General features: G+C 40.5%; 3 protein-coding genes and 4 pseudogenes across 4 annotated transcripts; all 7 read right to left on the minus strand.

Moving 5' to 3' along the window:
* Positions 1-427: 427 nt before the first annotated feature.
* On the minus strand, positions 428-2,815 carry LOC143756622 (protocadherin alpha-3 pseudogene; annotated as a pseudogene).
* Positions 2,816-2,950: 135 nt separating this feature from the next.
* On the minus strand, positions 2,951-6,364 carry LOC143756623 (protocadherin alpha-3 pseudogene; annotated as a pseudogene).
* Positions 6,365-7,214: 850 nt separating this feature from the next.
* On the minus strand, positions 7,215-12,985 carry LOC143756624 (uncharacterized). Its single transcript, XM_077247199.1, has 2 exons — positions 10,354-12,985; positions 7,215-9,614 (listed from the first exon to the last, which is right to left on the minus strand). Exons 1-2 carry the CDS (start codon positions 12,790-12,792, stop codon positions 7,215-7,217), a joined length of 4,839 nt encoding a protein of 1,612 aa, XP_077103314.1. The 5' UTR covers positions 12,793-12,985.
* Positions 12,986-13,594: 609 nt separating this feature from the next.
* LOC143756625 (protocadherin alpha-8-like) lies at positions 13,595-16,055 on the minus strand. Its single transcript, XM_077247200.1, has one exon. It carries the CDS (start codon positions 15,992-15,994, stop codon positions 13,595-13,597), a length of 2,400 nt encoding a protein of 799 aa, XP_077103315.1. The 5' UTR covers positions 15,995-16,055.
* A 962-nt stretch (positions 16,056-17,017) lies between these two features.
* Positions 17,018-19,582, minus strand: LOC143756626 (protocadherin alpha-10-like). Its single transcript, XM_077247201.1, has one exon. The coding sequence runs from the start codon at positions 18,425-18,427 to the stop codon at positions 17,018-17,020; it is 1,410 nt and encodes a 469-aa protein (XP_077103316.1). The 5' UTR covers positions 18,428-19,582.
* A 547-nt stretch (positions 19,583-20,129) lies between these two features.
* On the minus strand, positions 20,130-22,843 carry LOC143756696 (protocadherin alpha-3 pseudogene; annotated as a pseudogene). Its single transcript, XR_013210316.1, has one exon. The product of XR_013210316.1 is annotated as a protocadherin alpha-3 pseudogene (transcript).
* A 954-nt stretch (positions 22,844-23,797) lies between these two features.
* LOC143756627 (protocadherin alpha-3 pseudogene) lies at positions 23,798-26,197 on the minus strand (annotated as a pseudogene).
* Positions 26,198-26,793: the final 596 nt, after the last annotated feature.

A 26,793-nucleotide genomic window follows, 5' to 3' on the forward strand; every position in this document is an offset into this window, starting at 1 on the left:
CGATGCAGACCATTTACAGTATTAAGCAGCATGTGTGTTTTGGTAAATGTATCACCTGGTGCATGCCAAAAGAAAAAAATATTTTTCTTTTAACCTGTATTGCGCAATATAAACGTTATCATTCAATGTAGGGAAAAAAATAAACGTTTCATGTCTGATACGTCGTGACAAATATCTGCTATTTGGATGGGCGGTGTTCAGCACCACGAACAGCTCCAAATCCACTCTAAAACTAATCTATGTATAACAATGCTTGTCCACTATGCAATAAACAAACAAAACACGTCTATCATGTGCACTTTAAAAAAATAAATAAAAAAAAGTTCCTACCCAAATAATTTAGACTGACAACAGAGAGGATGCCAGACATGTACCTCGAAATCAGAGCAAAGACTTAATTCACCAATAAAGCAAAATAGGTATAATCTTATCTTACCTTCTCTTTATTAGGAAGTGTTTGTGTTCTGTTAAAAGTGTCTCCTCCATTAATACTGATCAGTTCTGCATCTGCAGGCGGAAATTGCGCGGGGAAAACCACTACGTCACTCTTCAGTGTGTCCGAGCTAAAACATACGTCATACTGCTGAGTAGCTTTGGAGTAAGACCAGCTCCCGTCAGGGTGTGTGGTGATCATCGGGGCGCTGTACCTGCCCAAACTGCCGTCTGTCCTGTGGCATTTTACAGCTATCAAACTGATGAGGCTCAGTAAAAAGATGACGGACACACACACAATGGCGATCAGCAAATACAGATTTAAATCCGAGAAACTCTCCTCCTTTATCGGCGCATGTCTGAATGGAGTCTTGACGTCTCCTGCGCTTTCAACAACCACAACATCAATAGACACAGTCGCTGACAGTGAGGGCTCTCCGTTATCACAAACCAAAATGACCAATGGGTGAGTTTTCAGATCATTGTCACTCATTCTCCTCTTAGTCCTGATCTCCCCGCTGCTGGTTCCGATTCGGAACAGATTGTTTCCTTTGGGTTCAGAGATGTGGAAAGACAGCAGCGCATTGTAACCAGAATCTGCATCTACAGCCCTGATCTTGGCCACAAAGTAGCCCGCGTCAGCAGAATAGGGAATGTTCTCTGTGTTAACGGAACCGAGCTCGGAATAGGGCGCGAGAATCCCGGGACTGTTGTCATTCTCATCCAGGATAAAAACATTTACAGTCACGTTACTGCTGAAAGGAGGAACACCAGAGTCTGTGGCCTGAACTTTAAACTGAAATGTTTTGATCTCCTCATAGTTGAACGACTGTAAACTGTGTACATCTCCACTGTCAGAGTTTATGTTGATCATGGATGTTATCGGGCCGCTTTTAGAGTTTTCTAAAGAATATGTTATCCGGGCATTATCACCTACATCAGGATCTAAAGCAGATACTGTATGAATAACAGCTCCAATCTGACTGTTCTCTTTTACATAAACATTAATGACGGGCTCTGGAAAGCGCGGCGCGTTGTCGTTCACATCAGAAACGTGTACAGCAATGACACTGGTGCTGGAGAGAGGCGGAGTCCCTTCATCAGTAGCTGTGATGGTCACGTTATACTCGGACGCGCGCTCTCTGTCTAGAGGTCCATCTACCACTAGAGAATAATAATTTTTGTAATTCGTCTCAAGTTTAAAAGGCACTTTGTTGGACACAACACAATTAACTATACCGTTTTTCCCTCCGTCCCTGTCAATCACTGACACTAGAGCGACAGCAGTGCCAATATTGGCGTCCTCTTTCACTGTACTGAGGAGTGACGTCACGGCTATCTCTGGCTCATTGTCATTAATATCCAGCACCTCCACCAGGACTTTGCAATGCGTGGACATCGGAGGCTGCCCTTTATCACTGGCCTGTGCGCGGATCTCAAATGCATTATTTTTCTCGAAATCTATATTGCCTTTGACTGTGATTGCACCAGTATTCGGATCAATATGAAATATATCCAAAATGAGATCTTGGTCTGTCTCTCTTAGTGAGTAAACGATCTCATTATTGGTACCCTCATCTTTGTCTGTTGCGTTTATAATTATTACAGTTGTACCAATTGGCACGTTTTCAACAAGACTAGCTTTATATAGGGGGCGACTAAATTCAGGAGCATTATCATTAATATCTAAAATCTTAATAATTATCTGAGACATGCCTGATCTCGGTGGATTTCCTCCATCTGCAGCGGTAAGAGTAAGCTTGATAACTGGCTGTTTCTCTCGGTCTAAAGCTTTTTGTAGAACTAGCTCGGCAGACACACTCTGCTCTCCTCCTTTGTGCACAGCTAAAGAAAAATACTCATTTTGACTTAATTTATATGTGCTCACTGTATTTTTTCCTACATCCGCATCAGACGCATAAGAAAGAGGGAATTTTACGCCTGGTAAAGTGTTCTCTGCGACGTCTAAATATTGAGTTTTGGCACTAAAAGACGGTGAATTGTCATTTACATCCACAATATTAACCTCGATTTGATAAAGCTTTAATGGATTGTTGATAACCGCTTCTACATTGACTGTACATTTAAGTGCTTTGGCACAAAGCTCCTCTCTGTCTATTCTTTCGCTTACATACAAAACCCCAGTTTTAAGATTTACCTCGAAATATTTTTTCTTGGATCCCGTGACAATTTGAAACATACGCGACTCCAGTTCCTGAACATTAAGGTTTAGATCCTTAGCGATATTTCCCACTGATGATCCCGGATTCACCTCCTCTGAAACGGAATAAGAGAGCTGCCCTGATACCGCGTCCCAACAACACTCTAAAACAACGAACACAATACAGATCACAATAGATGTCCTGCTGTACGTCGAGAGCATTGCGACGTCCGATGAATCCCGTGCAATAATCCACGAAATAAAAGACTATTCCAAGTCCATCAATGCGAATAAAGAAGAATTAGACAATATTCCATTTTATCGAGGAGAAAACACGAGGCCTTCGTACACTCTCTTCTACATCCAGTCTCTCTGAAACAAAGCCCTGTGAAATCTGCTCCCCACTAAAACCAGGAGGAGCTTCAAGACACGGAGATAATTGGACATTCAACGGTCTGTAGTGACACCAGGCGGATTTATGAAATAATATATATAAAATAAAATAAAAATCACAAATGGATCACCATGTCAAATTGCAGTTATTTGTCTTTTTTAACTAATAATATAATAAAAAGATTTTGAGATTTCTTTGTGTCAAATATATGAATATTTCAGGGCATTTTTTTATCAGCATTAATCTTTCATATGAAGAGAAAGATATGCATTTTCAAACGACTTCACCAGATTTCATTATGAGCAAGACGCTGTTATATAATATCAGTGGCATCGGACGCATATACTGAAGAAGATTATTTATTTACTACAAAATTAAATCTTAAAAAATGTGAAATGACAAAACATGTTAATAAGACTTGGAACAGAAATATATGGTAACACTTCATTTCTATAGTCTACTTTAGACATTTTACTATCAGCAAACAGTTTATTGTGATAGTCCCCCAACATATATTCTACGTACTATAAGTAACTTGGCAAACTAGCCAACTACAAGTCAACTTATTCTCCTAACCCTAACCTAACATTCTATTGACAGTCTACTGCAGTCTACTAATACTCTAATGAGAGTTAGTTGGCATGTAGTTGACAATTTACTTATAGTTAGTAGAATGTCTAAAGTGAACTACTGAAATAAAGTTTAACCAAATATATTCACAAGTGTCTGGCAATATCGGACAAAATAACAGTTGATTTCTTAGAGCATTTGCGTGTTCAGCACCACGGACAGTGTTTATGCAAAAGATGATGAATTGCCCTCTAAACCAGTGCGCAACAGGAATAAAAGAAAATATTATTGGTTCATAATTAATTTCCCCTCAGTCTTAATCTAAAATATGTAATGAATGAACGATATGCAGCACGAAGAATTCAAGAAATTGCAGCTCCAAATTAAATCAAACTGAATAATTTGTTTTCCTAACTTTTCATAAAACAATTTCTTACCTTCTCTTTATTAGGGAGTGTTTGTGTTCTCGTAAAAGTGTCTCCTCCATTAATACTGATCAGTTCTGCATCTGCAGGCGGAAATTGCGCTGGGAAAACCACTACGTCACTCTTCAGTGTGTCCGAGCTAAAACACACGTCATACTGCTGAGTAGCTTTGGAGTAAGACCAGCTCCCGTCAGGGTGTGTGGTGATCATCGGGGCGCTGTACCTGCCCAAACTGCCGTCTGTCCTGTGGCATTTTACAGCTATCAAACTGATGAGGCTCAGTAAAAAGATGACGGACACACACACAATGGCGATCAGCAAATACAGATTTAAATCCGAGAAACTCTCCTCCTTTATCGGCGCATGTCTGAATGGAGTCTTGACGTCACCTGCCCTTTCAACAACCACAACATCAATAGACACAGTCGCTGACAGTGAGGGCTCTCCGTTATCACTAACCAAAATGACCAACGGGTGAGTTTTCAGGTCATTGTCACTCATTCTCCTCTTAGTCCTGATCTCCCCGCTGCTGGTTCCGATTCGGAACAGATTGTTTCCTTTGGGTTCAGAGATGTGGAAAGACAGCAGCGCATTGTAACCAGAATCTGCATCTACAGCCCTGATCTTGGCCACAAAGTAGCCCGCGTCAGCAGAATAGGGAATGTTCTCTGTGTTAACGGAACCGAGCTCGGAATAGGGCGCGAGAATCCCGGGACTGTTGTCATTCTCATCCAGGATAAAAACATTTACAGTCACGTTACTGCTGAGAGGAGGAACACCAGAGTCTGTGGCCTGAACTTTAAACTGAAATGTTTTGATCTCTTCATAGTTAAACGACTGTAAACTGTGTATATCTCCACTGTCAGAGTTTATGTTGATCATGGATGTTACCGGGCCGCTTTTAGAGCTTTCTAGTAAAGAATATGTTATCCGGGCATTATCACCTACATCAGGATCTAAAGCAGATACTGTATGAATAACAGCTCCAATCTGACTGTTCTCTTTCACATAAACATTAATGACGGGCTCTGGAAAGCGCGGCGCGTTGTCATTCACATCAGAAACGTGTACAGCAATGACACTGGTGCTGGAGAGAGGTGGAGTCCCTTCATCAGTAGCTGTGATGGTCACGTTATACACGGGAGCGCGCTCTCTGTCTAGAGGGCCGGTTACTACCAGAGAATATTTATTTTTGTAAGTATTTTGTACTTTGAATGGTACAGAATCGCGTATCTTAAGAATAACAGCACCGTTTTTAGCTGCATCCCCGTCTTTAACAGTTATCAACCCCACCATTGTATCCGCACCAGCGTCCTCTCTCACAGTTTCAGCGAGAGATGTCACTGATATTTCAGGTATATTATCGTTAATGTCGAGAATTTCAATTAAAACTTTACAGTGAGCCACTCTTGGGTTTTGGCCTTTATCTTTTGCCATGACACGTATTTCAATTGCAGCATTTTCTTCGTAGTCTATATTGCCTTGAACGGATATCAAACCGGAAGTGGAATCTATAGCAAATGGCATTATGTTTTTGTTAGAGTCATGATTGAGAACAGAATAAACTACTTCGCCGTTCAGACCCTCGTCTAAATCACTTGCATGAACAGTTATAACTGATGTACCATGTGGCGCATTCTCACTCACACGAGCTTTATAAAGTGATTTACTAAATACCGGAATGTTATCATTTACATCCTCAACATTTACGGTTATCTCCATTGTCCCTGATCTTGGAGGTTTTCCTCCGTCTAGAGCGGTCAATATGAGATGAATTAAAGGCTGTTTCTCTCGATCTAAAGCTTTCTGCAGCACTAATTCAGCAGAAACACTCTGCTCTCCTGCGCTCTGTACATCGAGAGAAAAGTGATCATTTGTACTGAGCTTGTAGCTCTTTATAGAATTACTGCCCACATCTGCGTCAAACGCGTTCTGTAACGGAAATCTCTCTCCTGGCAAAGCCAGCTCTGAAATATTCATATATTTTTTCTCGGAGGCAAATGCAGGTGCATTATCATTTATATCTAAAACGTTTACTTCAAAACGGTACATATTCAACGGAGAATTTACAATAGCCTCCAGTTCCACCACACATTTTAAGCTTCGTCCGCATAGCTCCTCTCTATCTATTCTGTCTTTAATATGAAGTGTTCCCGTCTTTCGATTTAGGTCGAAATACCTCTCATTCTGACCTGAAACAATACGAAATCCCCGAAGCTCCAGATCGTCTAAATTCAGGATGAAGTCCTTTGCTAAATTCCCGACAGTTGTCCCCGGTTTTGCCTCCTCCGACACGGAATACATAATCTGGCCATTAGAGAATTTCCAAATGCAAAAAAATACTATGAGAAACATCGACGTCTTTTGTCGTTGTCGCACCATTGTATCTGTATTCCGTAACCATAGCCGTTTGAAAACAAACCGGTATTTTCAGAGGCAAGCACAAAACTGTGAATCTCTAGCAAACACAGACCGAAGACTGGAGAACAAAGCGCTCCGCAAGAAACAAAACACTCCCCAAACAGGGAGGAGCTTTGCAAAATGATGAACAGTGAAAAGTGTAGACTCATAGTGACATCTTGTGGAAAAAGATCAAATAAAATATACGCATGCTGAATAGCGGGATCAAAAATTTGAATGCTGTTACAGATATATTTTCAATAATATACTGAGACTTTTTTTTTCTCTCAAATCAGATGAAAAGTGAAATAAGAATAGGGCACGTTGTATTTATTATCTTTTTTTTTTAAATTGTTTATTTTAAAAATTGTTCAATTATATAGTCTATATATTTATAGCCTATATATATATATATCATTTTTTTTTTTTCATATGCCATTTTTCCTCCTTCTAAGTTTATCTACTGTATATGCATATATAACTATAACTTAAAGGGGACTAATAATTCAACCTAAAATAAAATAAAAACATTAAATACCAATGCAAGAAGGAACACCACCCTGTCACGCAAAAATGAAATGAGATAGACTTCAGGACCTCGGACAGTTACAAGAGTGGCTACAAAACCATCAGTACAGAGCGCAACCTGACACCATAAAACACAATGAGTAAAAATCAATACAATCAATTCAATTAGCTGATCAAGGAAATGCACATAAATGGAATTATAAAAGAACATGAGGCCACGAAGAGGAGTAATGCTCTGAACAGTACAAAACCCAATGTTTCAAATGCTTAGGCTTAAATATTTGCAACTTAGTGTCATTAAATGCTAATCTCTTACCTTCTCTTTATTAGGGAGTGTTTGTGTTCTGGTAAAAGTGTCTCCTCCATTAATACTGATCAGTTCTGCATCTGCAGGCGGAAATTGCGCAGGGAAAACCACTACGTCACTCTTCAGTGTGTCCGAGCTAAAACACACGTCATACTGCTGAGTAGCTTTGGAGTAAGACCAGCTCCCGTCAGGGTGTGTGGTGATCATCGGGGCGCTGTACCTGCCCAAACTGCCGTCTGTCCTGTGGCATTTTACAGCTATCAAACTGATGAGGCTCAGTAAAAAGATGACGGACACACACACAATGGCGATCAGCAAATACAGATTTAAATCCGAGAAACTCTCCTCCTTTACCGGCGCATGTCTGAATGGAGTCTTGACGTCACCTGCGCTTTCAACAACCACAACATCAATAGACACAGTCGCTGACAGTGAGGGCTCTCCGTTATCACTGACCAAAATGACCAACGGGTGAGTTTTCAGGTCATTGTCACTCATTCTCCTCTTAGTCCTGATCTCCCCGCTGCTGGTTCCGATTCGGAACAGATTGTTTCCTTTGGGTTCAGAGATGTGAAAAGACAGCAGCGCATTGTAACCAGAATCTGCATCTACAGCCCTGATCTTGGCCACAAAGTAGCCCGCGTCAGCAGAATAGGGAATGTTCTCTGTGTTAACGGAACCGAGCTCGGAATAGGGCGCGAGAATCCCGGGACTGTTGTCATTCTCATCCAGGATAAAAACATTTACAGTCACGTTACTGCTGAGAGGAGGAACACCAGAGTCTGTGGCCTGAACTTTAAACTGAAATGTTTTGATCTCCTCATAGTTGAACGACTGTAAACTGTGTATATCTCCACTGTCAGAGTTTATGTTGATCATGGATGTTACCGGGCCGCTTTTAGAGCTTTCTAGTAAAGAATATGTTATCCGGGCATTATCACCTACATCAGGATCTAAAGCAGATACTGTATGAATAACAGCTCCAATCTGACTGTTCTCTTTTACATAAACATTAATGACGGGCTCTGGAAAGCGCGGCGCGTTGTCGTTCACATCAGAAACGTGTACAGCAATGACACTGGTGCTGGAGAGAGGCGGAGTCCCTTCATCAGTAGCTGTGATGGTCACGTTATACACGGACGCGCGCTCTCTGTCGAGAGGTCCATCTACCACTAGAGAATATTTATTTTTATAGGTATTCTGTATGCGAAAAGGTGGAAAATCGCATACCTTTAGAAGAACTGCACCGTTTTTTCCACCGTCTCCGTCTTTAACGGTAACTAGTCCAACCATTGTACCAGCAGTAGCGTCTTCTCTCACCGTTTCAGCGAGAGATGTGACGGAAATTTCAGGTACATTATCATTAACATCAATAATTTCAACTAAAACTTTACAATGACTAGCCCTTGGTTTTGGGCCTTTGTCTTTTGCTTGGACGCGAATTTCTACGGCATTGCTTGCTTCGTAATCAATGTTCCCCACAACAGAGATGAGGCCACTGACAGGATCAATGGTAAAAGCGTCAGCAATATTGTCATCATCACTGCGTATCATTGCATAAATAATTTCTCCGTTCAAGCCCTCGTCAGCGTCACTAGCGTGGACCATGACAACAGAGGTGCCTGGAGGCGCATTTTCCATAATTCGTGTTTTGTAAAGAGATTGGCTAAATACAGGGATGTTATCATTCACATCCTCCACATTAATAATAATTTGTGATGTTCCTGATCTTGGAGGTTTTCCTCCGTCGACAGCGGTCAGTGTGAGCTGGATCACCGCTTGTTTCTCTCGATCTAAAGCTTTCTGCAGCACTAACTCAGCAGACACACTCTGCTCTCCTCCGCTCTGTACATCCAGAGAGAAATGCTCATTCGGGCTGAGCTTGTAGCTTTTCACCGAATTACTGCCCACATCCGCGTCAAACGCACTTGGTAAAGTAAATCTCTCGCCAGGGAAGGCTGACTCCACAATATTTAGTTCTGTCTTTGGTGACTTAAAAGTAGGAGTGTTATCGTTTATGTCTAAAACATTCACCTCCAGTCTATACATGTTTAAGGGGGAGTTAACAATGGCTTCTAATTCCAAAGAGCATTTGCTGCTCCTTCCGCACAACTGTTCCCTGTCTATTCTCTCTTTTACGAGGAGAACACCACCTTTCAAATTAACATTGAAATACCTCTTATTTGGCCCTGAAACGATCTGAAACCCACGAAGCTCTAATTCCGGAAGATTTAGGTTCACATCCTTTGCTATATTTCCCACTGTGGTTCCCGGATCAGCCTCCTCTGATATTGAATACACAATCTGTCCATCGGTAATATTCCAAATGGAAAACGCTGCAATAAAATACATCCACGATTTAAATCCTTGTTTTGACATTTTCATAATTCCTTTAAAATATCCGTTTCATCCATGCGGAAAAAAATCACTACAACGCCGTGATTCCTCACTGCTCCTGCAAAAACAGAGACACGGTAATGTGGCCTTTCACGAACAAAAGCCTCACGTGATAAACCGAACCCTCCCTTAACCGAGGAGGAGTTTTACAGCCGAGGTAAGAGAAAATCTCGGTCTCTGACGACACCGCGTGGACAAATTGAGGCGAAGCAGATAATAATTCAGTGAAAAGACAGATAATGTCTAAAAGTGCCGTAGATGCATTTCAGAATTAATATTTTAGGCATATTACTTAACATTAATATTAATTGATGAATACAAGCAACCAAAAATTCATGGTTGTATGTTTTGTCGGTGCATATTGCACAAAAAAAGGAAGAAGAAAAAAAAGGGAACATTAAGTTTTGCTACTTAGAAAAACTGTACTATACGTGCCATTTTATTTCTCCTGGTAAGACATAATATCTCCCATCTTGCGTTCGGACGCGAGGTGTTCAGTACCACAAACAGCTCCAAAAACATTTTAAGAATAAACCAGATCAAATAATGCAATGTCCACTGTGCAAAAACTTACGCCTGCACTCTGAACGAAAAACGATGTTTTGCAAAACAATAAATAATCAAGACCACAGAGAGGATGTCAGTTAGATATTCAGCTCAAAATCGGAGCAAAGCCTCATATTGCCAGACATAAAAAAGAAGGAAATGAAAGAGAGAAAAAAGTATCCTCTTGTCTTACCTTCTCTTTATTAGGAAGTGTTTGTGTTCTGGTAAAAGTGTCTCCTCCATTAATACTGATCAGTTCTGCATCTGCAGGCGGAAATTGCGCGGGGAAAACCACTACGTCACTCTTCAGTGTATCCGAGCTAAAACACACGTCATACTGCTGAGTAGCTTTGGAGTAAGACCAGCTCCCGTCAGGGTGTGTGGTGATCATCGGGGCGCTGTACCTGCCCAAACTGCCGTCTGTCCTGTGGCATTTTACAGCTATCAAACTGATGAGGCTCAGTAAAAAGATGACGGACACACACACAATGGCGATCAGCAAATACAGATTTAAATCCGAGAAACTCTCCTCCTTTATCGGCGCATGTCTGAATGGAGTCTTGACGTCACCTGCGCTTTCAACAACCACAACATCAATAGACACAGTCGCTGACAGTGAGGGCTCTCCGTTATCACTAACCAAAATGACCAACGGGTGAGTTTTCAGGTCATTGTCACTCATTCTCCTCTTAGTCCTGATCTCCCCGCTGCTGGTTCCGATTCGGAACAGATTGTTTCCTTTGGGTTCAGAGATGTGGAAAGACAGCAGCGCATTGTAACCAGAATCTGCATCTACAGCCCTGATCTTGGCCACAAAGTAGCCCGCGTCAGCAGAATAGGGAATGTTCTCTGTGTTAACGGAACCGAGCTCGGAATAGGGCGCGAGAATCCCGGGACTGTTGTCATTCTCATCCAGGATAAAAACATTTACAGTCACGTTACTGCTGAGAGGAGGAACACCAGAGTCTGTGGCCTGAACTTTAAACTGAAATGTTTTGATCTCTTCATAGTTAAACGTCTGTAAACTGTGTATATCTCCACTGTCAGAGTTTATGTTGATCATGGATGTTATCGGGCCGCTTTTAGAGCTTTCTAAAGAATATGTTATCCGGGCATTATCACCTACATCAGGATCTAAAGCAGATACTGTATGAATAACAGCTCCAATCTGACTGTTCTCTTTCACATAAACATTAATGACGGGCTCTGGAAAGCGCGGCGCGTTGTCATTCACATCAGAAACGTGTACAGCAATGACACTGGTGCTGGAGAGAGGCGGAGTCCCTTCATCAGTAGCTGTGATGGTCACGTTATACTCGGACGCGCGCTCTCTGTCTAAAGATCCATCTACCACTAGAGAATAATAATTTTTGTAATTCGTCTCAAGTTTAAAAGGTACTTTGTTGGACACAACACAATTAACTATACCGTTTTTCCCTCCGTCCCTGTCAATCACTGACACTAGAGCGACAGCAGTGCCAACACTGGAGTCCTCTTTCACTGTACTGAGGAGTGACGTCACGGCTATCTCTGGCTCATTGTCATTAATATCCAGCACCTCCACCAGGACTTTGCAGTGCGTGGACATCGGAGGCTGCCCTTTATCACTGGCCTGTGCGCGGATCTCAAATGCATTATTTTTCTCGAAATCTATATTGCCTTTGACTGTGATTGCACCAGTATTCGGATCAATATGAAATATATCCAAAATGTGATCTTGGTCTGTCTCTCTTAGTGAGTAAACGATCTCATTATTGGTACCCTCATCTTTGTCTGTTGCGTTTATAATTATTACAGTTGTACCAATTGGCACGTTTTCAACAAGACTAGCTTTATATAGGGGGCGACTAAATTCAGGAGCATTATCATTAATATCTAAAATCTTAATAATTATCTGAGACGTACCTGATCTCGGTGGATTTCCTCCATCTGCAGCGGTAAGAGTAAGCTTGATAACTGGCTGTTTCTCTCGGTCTAAAGCTTTTTGTAGAACTAGCTCGGCAGATACACTCTGCTCTCCTCCTTTGTGCACAGCTAAAGAAAAATACTCATTTTGACTTAATTTATATGTGCTCACTGTATTTTTTCCTACATCCGCATCAGACGCATAAGAAAGAGGGAATTTTACGCCTGGTAAAGTGTTCTCTGCGACGTCTAAATATTGAGTTTTGGCACTAAAAGACGGTGAATTGTCATTTACATCCACAATATTAACCTCTATTTGATAAAGCTTTAATGGATTGTTGATAACCGCTTCTACATTGACTGTACATTTAAGTGCTTTGGCACAAAGCTCCTCTCTGTCTATTCTTTCGCTCACATACAGAAACCCAGTTTTAAGATTTACCTCGAAATATTTTTTCTTGGATCCCGTGACAATCTGAAACATGCGCGACTCCAGTTCCTGAATATTAAGGTTTAGATCCTTAGCGATATTTCCCACTGATGTTCCCGGATTCACCTCCTCTGAAACGGAATAAGAGAGCTGCCCTGATACCGCGTCCCAACAACACTCTAAAACAACGAACACAATACAGATCACAATACATTTCCTTCTGTACGTCGAGAGCATTGCGACATCCGATGAATCCCCTGCAATAATCCACGAAATAAAAGACCATTCCAAGTCCATCAATGCGAATAAAGAAGAATTAGACAATATTCCATTTTAACGAGGGGAAAACACGAGGCCTTCGTACACTCTCTTCTACATCCAGTCTCTCTGAAACAAAGCCCTGTGAAATCTCCTCCCCACTAAAACCAGGAGGAGCTGCAAGACACGGAGATAATTCGAGATTCAACGGTCTGTAGTGCCACCAGGCGGATTTATGAATTAATATATATAAAATAAAATAAAAATCACAAATGGATCATCATGTCAAATTGCAGTTATTTGTCTTTTTTTAACTAATAATATAATAAAAAGATTTTGAGATTTCTTTGTGTCAAATATATGAATATTTCAGGGCATTTTTTTTATCAGCATTAATCTTTCATATGAAGAGAAAGATATGCATTTTCAAACGACTTCACCAGATTTTATTATGAGCAAGACGCTGTTATATAATATCACTCTCTTAGATTACTACAAGGAATTAACTACATATATAAATATATTAGCATACTTTTATTAGTAAAAAGAGTCATAGAAGTAGTTATTGCACCGATGTGAATTTCAAACAAGCCGCTACCACAATCTAGTTCAGAACCACGGACAGCTCCACCAAAGCGCTACATTCAACTTTTAATCTATGATGATGTATAAAGCGATTCCTATAAGTCTGTATATTTCAGCAAAACGCCATTGACGATTAAGCCACTTTGAACATTTTTAAGTATCAAAATGTAGTAGTGTTATTTCAGTAAATAATAGCACAGGTCAATGAGGAAACACTAGAAAGTCCAGTCATTTTACAAAAAAATAAAAATAATAGTTAAAATCCATAATGTCTTACCTTCTCTTTATTAGGGAGTGTTTGTGTTCTGGTAAAAGTGTCTCCTCCATTAATACTGATCAGTTCTGCATCTGCAGGCGGAAATTGCGCGGGGAAAACCACTACGTCACTCTTCAGTGTGTCCGAGCTAAAACACACGTCATACTGCTGAGTAGCTTTGGAATAAGACCAGCTCCCGTCAGGGTGTGTGGTGATCATCGGGGCGCTGTACCTGCCCAAACTGCCATCTGTCCTGTGGCATTTTACAGCTATCAAACTGATGAGGCTCAGTAAAAAGATGACGGACACACACACAATGGCGATCAGCAAATACAGATTTAAATCCGAGAAACTCTCCTCCTTTATCGGCGCATGTCTGAATGTAGTCTTGACGTCACCTGCGCTTTCAACAACCACAACATCAATAGACACAGTCGCTGACAGTGAGGGCTCTCCGTTATCACAAACCAAAATGACCAACGGGTGAGTTTTCAGGTCATTGTCACTCATTCTCCTCTTAGTCCTGATCTCCCCGCTGCTGGTTCCGATTCGGAACAGATTGTTTCCTTTGGGTTCAGAGATGTGGAAAGACAGCAGCGCATTGTAACCAGAATCTGCATCTACAGCCCTGATCTTGGCCACAAAGTAGCCCGCGTCAGCAGAATAGGGAATGTTCTCTGTGTTAACGGAACCGAGCTCGGAATAGGGCGCGAGAATCCCGGGACTGTTGTCATTCTCATCCAGGATAAAAACATTTACAGTCACGTTACTGCTGAGAGGAGGAACACCAGAGTCTGTGGCCTGAACTTTAAACTGAAATGTTTTGATCTCCTCATAGTTAAACGACTGTAAACTGTGTATATCTCCACTGTCAGAGTTTATGTTGATCATGGATGTTACCGGGCCGCTTTTAGAGCTTTCTAGTAGAGAATATGTTGTCCGGGCATTATCACCTACATCAGGATCTAAAGCAGATACTGTATGAATAACAGCTCCAATCTGACTGTTCTCTTTCACATAAACATTAATGACGGGCTCTGGAAAGCGCGGCGCGTTGTCATTCACATCATAAACGTGTACAGCAATGACACTGGTGCTGGAGAGAGGCGGAGTCCCTTCATCAGTAGCTGTGATGATCACGTTATACACGGACGCGCGCTCTCTGTCCAGAGGTCCATCTACCACTAGAGAATATTTATTTTTATAGGTGTTCTGTAATACAAACGGAAGGGAATCAATTATTTTCAATTTTACAGATCCATTTTCACCAGAATCATTATCTTTCACTGTAATCAGACCGACCATTGTCCCTTTTGGTGATCCTTCCTTAACAACATTAACAAGAGACGTTACAGATATTTCAGGTATATTGTCATTAACGTCCATTATTTCGACCAATACTTTACAATGAGCTGCTCTTGGAGTCGAACCTTTGTCTCTGGCTTGAACACGTATTTCAATAGCATTGTTTGACTCATGGTCTAATTTACTCTGAACTGTTATTTCACCAGTCACTTGATTAATTGCAAAAGATTCGATATTTTTATCATTACTATGTTTTATAAACGAATATACTACCTCTCCGTTTATTCCTTCGTCCGCATCACTCGCTTGTACTGTGATAACTGTAGTTCCAATGGAAGCATTTTCTTGAATTCGAGCTTTGTAAAGTGATTTTGTGAATAAAGGGATATTATCGTTTACGTCTATTATTTTAGCAATCAAATTTATTGTTCCTGATCTTGGAGGTTTTCCTCCGTCGATAGCGGTCAGTGTGAGCTGGATCACAGGCTGTTTCTCTCGATCTAAAGCTTTCTGCAGCACTAACTCAGCAGACACACTCTGCTCTCCTCCGCTCTGTACATCCAGAGAAAAGTGTTCATTCGGACTCAGCTTGTAGTTCTTTACTGAATTACTGCCCACATCCGCGTCAAATGCATTTGGTAATGCATACCTTTCCCCTATAAATGCCGCCTCAGATACATTTAACTGTAACGACGAGGAGTGAAATGTGGGAGGATTGTCGTTTATATCCAAAACATTTACTTCAAATCGGTACATGTTCAATGGCGAATTAACAATGGCCTCCAACTCTAAAGCACATTTTAAGCTGCGTCCACATAGCTCCTCTCGGTCTATTTTCTCTTTAATTTGCAGTATTCCCGTTTTCATATTTACATCGAAATACCTCTTGTTGGGTCCAGAAGCGATCTGAAATCCACGATGTTCCAGTTCTTGCAAATTAAGGTTTAAATCTTTGACTATATTGCCAACGGTAGTCCCAGGACTGGCCTCCTCCGACACAGAAAACACAATTTGCCCAGAAAACATCCTCGGAAGGAAATAGAGTACAGTCAGATATATCCACAATGTGTTTCGCTCCTTTAGTGAATTCGCCATGATCCGTCAACACCACATCCAGAGGACAAACAAAACACATTCGCACATTGATGTAGTAAAATAAACCATGTACTGCGCTGCAAATCAGAAATCCTCTATTGTGGCTTCTCACGAACAAAGCACTGCTCGAGCTCAAACGCCCTGCCCCAAAACAGGGAGGAGTCTCTACGAGAATAATAAAATAATAATAATTTCAACGCAGGTCGCTGATGACACCTTGTGGATGTACATAGCTAGTGTCGAACTGAGAAAATATATATATTTTAAGCGCTCATGTTTTAAGCGCAATGAACAAAGTCTGTATGTACCTGCACTGTTGAACGTGAGCGAACATGTCTGTTTGTGAGACATTTTCGCTGAGCATGAGTTGAACAAAACTAAAGGAAACACGTTGTAATAATAATAATAATAATAATAATAATAATAATAAGATTAATAAAAACTTCAACCTCCAAATGCAAAGATTATGAAATGGTAACTGGACAAAAGAAAGCTAATAAATCAGTTTAAAATACTTTATAATTGCTTCATATATATATATATATATATATATATATATATATATATATATATATATATATATATTTATATTTATATATATATATATATATATATATATATATATGTATATATATATATATATATATATATATATATATATATATATATGATTAATAATCTAATATTTATTCGTTAAGAAAATTAGTATGAAATGAGTTTAAAAAGCCAATAGACACAAACGCTCATATAGTTTACATGCTGCAATTAAAAACAGGCAAACCGCAATTACTGCATAAAAACAAGTACTAAAACGACTAAACAAATAATGCCATCTGTGTAAAATGCATGACCGTAATGTCTTTGAAATGTATAGTCAGTGCTATCAGCACCATGGACAGCACAAACTACAGAGAGCCAAAAAACCACAGAGCCAAAAAACACTAAAAGATTTAGATTATGGAATGTAAATGAAAATCAACCTGCCAGCAAGCAACCTTAAAGTCAACAATTTAATAAAAATCCTTAATGTCTTACCTTCTCTTTATTAGGGAGTGTTTGTGTTCTGGTAAAAGTGTCTCCTCCATTAATACTGATCAGCTCTGCATCTGCAGGCGGAAATTGCGCGGGGAAAACCACTACGTCACTCTTCAATGTGTCCGAGCTAAAACACACGTCATACTGCTGAGTAGCTTTGGAGTAAGACCAGCTCCCGTCAGGGTGCGTGGTGATCATCGGGGCGCTGTATCTGCCCAAACTGCCGTCTGTCCTGTGGCATTTTACAGCTATCAAACTGATGAGGCTCAGTAAAAAGATGACGGACACACACACAATGGCGATCAGCAAATACAGATTTAAATCCGAGAAACTCTCCTCCTTTATCGGCGCATGTCTGAATGGAGTCTTGACGTCTCCTGCGCTTTCAACAACCACAACATCGATAGACACAGTCGCTGACAGTGAGGGATCTCCGTTATCACTAACCAAAATGACCAACGGGTGAGTTTTCAGGTCATTGTCACTCATTCTCCTCTTAGTCCTGATCTCCCCGCTGCTGGTTCCGATTCGGAACAGATTGTTTCCTTTGGGTTCAGAGATGTGGAAAGACAGCAGCGCATTGTAACCAGAATCTGCATCTACAGCCCTGATCTTGGCCACAAAGTAGCCCGCGTCAGCAGAATAGGGAATGTTCTCTGTGTTAACGGAACCGAGCTCGGAATAGGGCGCGAGAATCCCGGGACTGTTGTCATTCTCATCCAGGATAAAAACATTTACAGTCACGTTACTGCTGAGAGGAGGAACACCAGAGTCTGTGGCCTGAACTTTAAACTGAAATGTTTTGATCTCCTCATAGTTAAACGACTGTAAACTGTGTATATCTCCACTGTCAGAGTTTATGTTGATCATGGATGTTACCGGGCCGCTTTTAGAGCTTTCTAGTAAAGAATATGTTATCCGGGCATTATCACTGACATCAGGATCTAAAGCAGATATTGTATGAATAACAGCTCCAATCTGACTGTTCTCTTTCGCATAAACATTAATGATGGGCGCTGGAAAGCGCGGCGCGTTGTCATTCACATCAGAAACGTGTACAGCAATGACACTGGTGCTGGAGAGAGGCGGAGTCCCTTCATCAGTAGCTGTGATGGTCACGTTATACTCGGACGCGCGCTCTCTGTCTAGAGGTCCATCCACCAAAAGAGAATAATAATTTTTGTAATTCGTCTCAAGTTTAAAAGGCACTTTGTTGGACACAACACAATTAACTATACCGTTATTCCCTCCGTCCCTGTCAATCACTGACACTAGAGCGACAGCAGTGCCAATACTGGCGTCCTCTTTCACTGTACTGAGGAGTGACGTCACGGTTATCTCTGGCTCATGGTCATTAATATCCAGCACCTCCACCAGGACTTTGCAGTGCGTGGACATCGGAGGCTGCCCTTTATCACTGGCCTGTGCGCGGATCTCAAATGCATTGTTCTCCTCGAAATCTATATTGCCTTTTACTGTGATTGCGCCAGTTTTCGAATCAATATCAAAAATCTGCAGGATTTTACTCTGATCTCTTTTGATTATTGAATAAACAATATCACTGTTAGCGCCTTCATCCAGGTCTGTTGCATTTAACACAACAATCGCCGTTCCAATAGCCACATTTTCAAAAATGGTTGTTTTATATAAGGGCTTACTAAAAACGGGAGTATTATCATTAATATCTAAAACTTTAATAATGATAAGAGATGTGCCTGTTTTAGATGGGGTTCCTCCGTCTACTGCGGTCAGTGTGAGCTGGATCACAGGCTGTTTCTCTCGATCTAAAGCTTTCTGCAACACTAACTCAGCAGACACACTCTGTTCTCCTCCTTTGTGTACAGCTAAAGAAAAATATTAATTCGAGCTAAGCTTGTAAGAATTTACAGAATTTTTCCCAACATCTGCGTCTGTAGCGTGATGGAGAGAGAATCTAACTCCGGGGAAAGTGGACTCGGCAATTTCTATCATTTGTGATTTCTCGCTGAAAGACGGTGAATTGTCGTTTACATCCACAATATTAACCTCGATTTGATAAAGCTTTAATGGATTGTTGATAACCGCTTCCACATTGACTGTACATTTAAGTGATTTGGCACAAAGCTCCTCTCTGTCTATTCTTTCGCTCACATACAGAAACCCAGTTTTAAGATTTACCTCGAAATATTTTTTCTTGGATCCCGTGACAATCTGAAACATGCGCGACTCCAGTTCCTGAATATTAAGGTTTAGATCCTTAGCGATATTTCCCACTGATGTTCCCGGATTCACCTCCTCTGAAACGGAATAAGAGAGCTGCCCTGATACCGCGTCCCAACAACACACTAAAACAACGAACACAATACAGATCACAATACATTTCCTTCTGTACGTCGAGAGCATTGCGACATCCGATGAAATCCGTCCAATAATCCACGAAATAAAAGACCATTCCAAGTTCCTCAATTCGAGTAAAGAAGAATTGGACAATATTCCATTTTATCGAGGAGAAAACACGAGGCCTCCGTACACTCTCTTCTACATCCAGTCTCTCTGAAACAAAGCCCTGTGAAATCTCCTTCCCACTAAAACCAGGAGGAGCTGCAAGACACGGAGATAATTCGAGATTCAACGGTCTGTAGTGACACCAGGCGGATTTATGAATTAATGTTTAGCAAAAAATAAATAAATAAAAATAATAACACCATTTCGCATATGGATTATGTCATACCGAATTGCAGTTAGCTGTCATATTTCAAAGGATATTCAATAAGACAAAAAAAAAGAAGATATTTCAGCCTGAACATATGAGAGGATTTTAGGACATTTTCACCAACAAAACATGCAAACTTTTTTTCATTTTCGTTTTGTTTATTCATCTTTCATATCAAGTGAAATATCTATATTTCGAAGCAGCTTAACAGATTTCAAAATGAGCAACATGCAGTTCTATAATGATCTTCTCCTTTTCATTACTAAGATCAGATGAAATAAATACATTTATAAATATAATCATATAAATAAAAATGCATTTAATTTTGCAGTATTTCAGTTGTTCCTTTGTAGGGCATCTCTGTCATTTCACAATTTAAGCAAGTCTGTAAGCACTAAACAATTTTTATTTTTTTATTTTTTTAGATTCGTTAATTAGTAAAAGGAGAAACTGCAGTAGTTATTGCGGAGATGTGCATTTCCAACATGCCACGACCACAATCTAGTTCAGAACCATGGACAGCTCCACAGCTCCACCAAACCGCAATAATGTATTAAGCTATTCCTACGTATGTATATTTCAGAAAAACACAATTGACCATCAAGTACTTTTAAGTATCAGAATATATGGTTGTGCATTTTTAACCCAAGAACACAGGTCAACGAGAGGAAACTATATAAATCCCAGTCGTTCTACTAAAAGAAAACACATAATCGCAATGAAATGTCTTACCTTCTCTTTATTAGGGAGTGTTTGTGTTCTGGTAAAAGTGTCTCCTCCATTAATACTGATCAGTTCTGCATCTGCAGGCGGAAATTGCGCAGGGAAAACCACTACGTCACTCTTCAGTGTGTCCGAGCTAAAACACACGTCATACTGCTGAGTAGCTTTGGAGTAAGACCAGCTCCCGTCAGGGTGTGTGGTGATCATCGGGGCGCTGTACCTGCCCAAACTGCCGTCTGTCCTGTGGCATTTTACAGCTATCAAACTGATGAGGCTCAGTAAAAAGATGACGGACACACACACAATGGCGATCAGCAAATACAGATTTAAATCCGAGAAACTCTCCTCCTTTATCGGCGCATGTCTGAATGGAGTCTTGACGTCACCTGCCCTTTCAACAACCACAACATCAATAGACACAGTCGCTGACAGTGAGGGCTCTCCGTTATCACTAACCAAAATGACCAACGGGTGAGTTTTCAGGTCATTGTCACTCATTCTCCTCTTAGTCCTGATCTCCCCGCTGCTGGTTCCGATTCGGAACAGATTGTTTCCTTTGGGTTCAGAGATGTGGAAAGACAGCAGCGCATTGTAACCAGAATCTGCATCTACAGCCCTGATCTTGGCCACAAAGTAGCCCGCGTCAGCAGAATAGGGAATGTTCTCTGTGTTCACGGAACCGAGCTCGGAATAGGGCGCGAGAATCCCGGGACTGTTGTCATTCTCATCCAGGATAAAAACATTTACAGTCACGTTACTGCTGAGAGGAGGAACACCAGAGTCTGTGGCCTGAACTTTAAACTGAAATGTTTTGATCTCCTCATAGTTAAACGTCTGTAAACTGTGTATATCTCCACTGTCAGAGTTTATGTTGATCATGGATGTTATCGGGCCGCTTTTAGAGCTTTCTAGTAAAGAATATGTTATCCGGGCATTATCACCTACATCCGGATCTAAAGCAGATACTGTATGAATAACAGCTCCAATCTGACTGTTCTCTTTCACATAAACATTAATGATGGGCTCTGGAAAGCGCGGCGCGTTGTCATTCACATCAGAAACGTGTACAGCAATGACACTGGTGCTGGAGAGAGGCGGAGTCCCTTCATCAGTAGCTGTGATGGTCACGTTATACTCGGACGCGCGCTCTCTGTCTAGAGGTCCATCCACCACTAGAGAATAATAATTTTTGTAATTCGTCTCAAGTTTAAAAGGCACTTTGTTGGACACAACGCAATTAACTATACCGTTTTTTCCTCCGTCCCTGTCAATCACTGACACTAGAGCGACAGCAGTGCCAATACGGGCGTCCTCTTTCACTGTACTGAGGAGTGACGTCACGGTTATCTCTGGCTCATTGTCATTAATATCCAGCACCTCCACCAGGACTTTGCAGTGCGTGGACATCGGAGGCTGGCCTTTATCACTGGCCTGTGCGCGGATCTCAAATGCATTATTTTTCTCGAAATCTATATTGCCTTTTACTGTGATCGCGCCAGTTTTCGGATCAATATCAAAAATCTGCAGGATTTTACTCTGATCTCTTTTGATTATTGAATAAACAATATCACTGTTAGCGCCTTCATCCAGGTCTGTTGCATTTAACAGAACAATCTCCGTTCCCATAGCCACATTTTCAAAAATGGTTGTTTTATATAAGGGCTTACTAAAAATGGGAGTATTATCATTATTATCCAAAACTTTAATAATGATAAGAGATGTGCCTGTTTTAGATGGGGTTCCTCCGTCTACAGCGGTCAGTGTGAGCTGGATCACAGGCTGTTTCTCTCGATCTAAAGCTTTCTGCAACACTAACTCAGCAGACACACTCTGCTCTCCTCCTTTGTGTACAGCTAAAGAAAAATATTCATTCGAGCTAAGCTTGTAAGAATTTACAGAATTTTTCCCAACATCTGCGTCTGTAGCGTGATGGAGAGAGAATCTAACTCCGGGGAAAGTGGACTCAGCAATTTCTATCATTTGTGATTTTTCGCTGAAAGACGGTGAATTGTCGTTTACATCCACAATATTAACCTCGATTTGATAAAGCTTTAATGGATTGTTGATAACCGCTTCTACATTGACTGTACATTTAAGTGCTTTGGCACAAAGCTCCTCTCTGTCTATTCTTTCGCTCACATACAGAAACCCAGTTTTAAGATTTACCTCGAAATATTTTTTCTTGGATCCCGTGACAATCTGAAACATGCGCGACTCCAGTTCCTGAATATTAAGGTTTAGATCCTTAGCGATATTTCCCACTGATGTTCCCGGATTCACCTCCTCTGAAACGGAATAAGAGAGCTGCCCTGATACCGCGTCCCAACAACACTCTAAAACAACGAACACAATACAGATCACAATAGATTTCCTTCTGTACGTCGAGAGCATTGCGACATCCGATGAAATCCGTGCAATAATCCACGAAATAAAAGACTATTCCAAGTCCATCAATTCGAGTAAAGAAGAATTGGACAATATTCCATTTTATCGAGGAGAAAACACGAGGCCTTCGTACACTCTCTTCTACATCCAGTCTCTCTGAAACAAAGCCCTGTGAAATCTCCTCCCCACTAAAACCAGGAGGAGCTTCAAGACACGGAGATAATTGGACATTCAACGGTCTGTAGTGACACCAGGCGGATTTATGAATTAATATATATATATATATATATATATATATATTTTTTTTTTTAAATCACAAATGGATCATCATGTCAAATTGCAGGTGTTTGACTTTTTTTAACTAATAATATAAGAAAATATTTAGAGATTTCTTTGTGTCAAATATATGAGAGTATTTCAGGGCATTTTGCCATCACAACATATATATATATATATATATATATATATATATATATATATATATATATATATATATATATATATATATATATATATATATATATTATCAGCATTAATCTTTTATATGAAGAGAGAGAAAAATGCATTTTCAAACGACTTCACCAGATTTCATTATGAGCAAAACGCTGTTATATAATTTCTTAGATTACTACAAGGAATTAACTAAATAAATAAATATATTAGCATACTAGTATTAGTAAAAAGAGTCATCGTAGTAGTTATTGCACCGATGTGATTTCAAACAAGCCGCTACCACAATCTAGTTCAGAACTACGGACAGCTCCACCAAAGCGCTACATTACATTTTTTATCTATGATGATGTATTAAGCGATTCCATATTTCAGCAAAACACAGTTAATGATTAAGCCACTTTGAACATTTGTAAGTATCAACATGTAGTAGTGTTATTTCAGTAAACAAGAATACAGGTCAATAAGAGGAAAAAGAAAGTCCAGTCATTTTACTAAAAAAAAAAAAATATTAATAGTTAAAATCCATAATATCTTACCTTCTCTTTATTAGGGAGTGTTTGTGTTCTGGTAAAAGTGTCTCCTCCATTAATACTGATCAGTTCTGCATCTGCAGGCGGAAATTGCGCGGGGAAAACCACTACGTCACTCTTCAGTGTGTCCGAGCTAAAACACACGTCATACTGCTGAGTAGCTTTGGAGTAAGACCAGCTCCCGTCAGGGTGTGTGGTGATCATCGGGGCGCTGTACCTGCCCAAACTGCCGTCTGTCCTGTGGCATTTTACAGCTATCAAACTGATGAGGCTCAGTAAAAAGATGACGGACACACACACAATGGCGATCAGCAAATACAGATTTAAATCCGAGAAACTCTCCTCCTTTATCGGCGCATGTCTGAATGGACTCTTGACGTCACCTGCGCTTTCAACAACCACAACATCAATAGACACAGTCGCTGACAGTGAGGGCTCTCCGTTATCACTAACCACAATGACCAAAGGGTGAGTTTTCAGGTCATTGTCACTCATTCTCCTCTTAGTCCTGATCTCCCCGCTGCTGGTTCCGATTCGGAACAGATTGTTTCCTTTGGGTTCAGAGATGTGGAAAGACAGCAGCGCATTGTAACCAGAATCTGCATCTACAGCCCTGATCTTGGCCACAAAGTAGCCCGCGTCAGCAGAATAGGGAATGTTCTCTGTGTTAACGGAACCGAGCTCGGAATAGGGCGCGAGAATCCCGGGACTGTTGTCATTCTCATCCAGGATAAAAACATTTACAGTCACGTTACTGCTGAGAGGAGGAACACCAGAGTCTGTGGCCTGAACTTTAAACTGAAATGTTTTGATCTCTTCATAGTTAAACGTCTGTAAACTGTGTATATCTCCACTGTCAGAGTTTATGTTGATCATGGATGTTATCGGGACGCTTTTAGAGCTTTCTAGTAAAGAATATGTTATCCGGGCATTATCACCTACATCAGGATCTAAAGCAGATACTGTATGAATAACAGCTCCAATCTGACTGTTCTCTTTCACATAAACATTAATGATGGGCTCTGGAAAGCGCGGCGCGTTGTCGTTCACATCAGAAACGTGTACAGCAATGACACTGGTGCTGGAGAGAGGCGGAGTCCCTTCATCAGTAGCTGTGATGGTCACGTTATACACGGACGCGCGCTCTCTGTCTAGAGGTCCATCTACCATTAAGGAATATCTGTTTTTATAAGTATTCTCTAATTTAAATTGTACCGAGTCTTTTATTTTAAGCTGAACGACACCATTTTTACCAGCGTCGCCATCTTTTACTGTAATTAATCCCACCATTGTACCTGGAGACGAATCCTCTCTCACTTCATTTAGCAAAGACATTATACTTATTTCTGGTACGTTATCATTTGCATCAATTATTTCGAGTAAGACTTTACAATATGATGCTCGTGGATTTTGTCCTTTATCCTCGGCCTGAACGCGAATCTCAACAGCAGGAGATTCTTCGTAATCAACTGGGCCTTTGACAGTTATTTCGCCAGTAACTGGATTAATTGAAAAAACGTTTACACTATTATCATTATCATGATTTATAAACGAGTATGTGACTTCGCCATTAAGACCCTCGTCTGCATCTTTTGCGTTCACTGTGATCACAGAAGCACCGATAAGTGAATTCTCTGCTATTTGCGCTTTATAAAGTGGCTTATCGAACACAGGGATGTTATCATTTACATCTTCAACATTTACTATTATCTGCATTGTTCCTGATCTTGGAGGTTTTCCTCCGTCGACAGCAGTCAGTGTGAGCTGGATCACCGCTTGTTTCTCTCGATCTAAAGCTTTCTGCAGCACTAACTCAGCAGACACACTCTGCTCTCCTCCGCTCTGTACATCCAGAGAAAAGTGTTCATTTGATCTCAGCTTGTAGCTTTTTATTGAATTTACTCCAACATCAAGATCGAATGCACTTGGTAATGCAAATCTCTGCCCAAGGTATGTCTGCTCAGAAATATTAAGATATAGTTTTGAAGTGCGAAATCCCGGTGCATTGTCGTTAACATCTAAAATATTTACCTCAAATCTATATATTTTCATTGGCGCAGTAACAATGGCCTCCAACTCTAAATCGCATTTAGAGCTCCGACCACACAGCTCCTCTCTGTCTATCTTTTCTCTAACAAAGAAAACTCCATTCTTTGCATTTAGATCAAAATATCTTTTGTTGGGCCCCGAGACTATTTGAAATTCTCTTCTCTCAAGGTCTTGTACATTCAGGTTTAGATCCTTTGCTAAATTTCCTACCGTGGTCCCGGTGTTCACCTCCTCCGACACAGAATAAACAATCTGCCCGTCTGCGTAAATCCAGTTATTAAAGAAAAGCACAATAAAGATCCATTTAAAGCACCAAAGGTCATCTGTTATGTCCATATTTCCTCCCGTTAGTAAGACTGGCGGTTATACAAGAAAAACATAATTTGTATGTTCCATAACAGGCTTACTGCTTTCGCAAATACACCGAGATAGCAAGTCCAAGGCGGATAGGGCTCTCGAACAAAGACCTCTGACGAGGCTAGGATCCCTGCCCAACGAAGGAGGAGCTTCACAAAGACACTAAAAACTTACATGGGTTGCCAGTGACATCGTGTGGACAAAAATGCTCAATATGCAACATTTTCTGATCGCAAAACTGCATACCATACTGAAAAAATATAATGTTGAGAATAATCCACCAGACACTGATAAATAAAACAAAAGCTACCCATCGCCATCAAATAATTGTATATACTTTGAAAACATAATATTAAGGATTAAATTTGGATAATGACATATAGAAACATAATTTTGTCTTAGTATAACAAATTATTAGTGTTATTGTTGTTAAAATGGTAAGCCATTTAATCGCTCTTGAAATAGCTTTCAACATTACTAAATAAACAGTTTTAGCAGATTATGGAAAAAAGCCAGAAAATAATAATAAAAAAAAACATGTGGCGAAATTATGCGCGCGCGCGCACACACACACA

Source organism: Siphateles boraxobius, unplaced genomic scaffold (genome assembly GCF_051911475.1).
Source record: "Siphateles boraxobius isolate OS27281-9 unplaced genomic scaffold, OSU_SipBor_1 3, whole genome shotgun sequence".
In the NCBI taxonomy this organism is placed as follows: Eukaryota; Metazoa; Chordata; class Actinopteri; order Cypriniformes; family Leuciscidae; genus Siphateles; species Siphateles boraxobius.

Bases quoted from the DNA above. Each gene is read 5' to 3' on its own strand.
- LOC143756625 (XM_077247200.1), bottom strand. From the start codon at position 15,994: ATGGCGAATTCACTAAAGGAGCGAAACACATTGTGGATATATCTGACT.
- LOC143756626 (XM_077247201.1), bottom strand. From the start codon at position 18,427: ATGTCCACGCACTGCAAAGTCCTGGTGGAGGTGCTGGATATTAATGAC.
- LOC143756624 (XM_077247199.1), bottom strand. From the start codon at position 12,792: ATGGACTTGGAATGGTCTTTTATTTCGTGGATTATTGCAGGGGATTCA. The intron at 9,615-10,353 runs GTAAGACAAGAG...TGAAACGGATAT, and splicing joins CACTTCCTAATAAAGAGAAG to TTTAAAGGAATTATGAAAAT.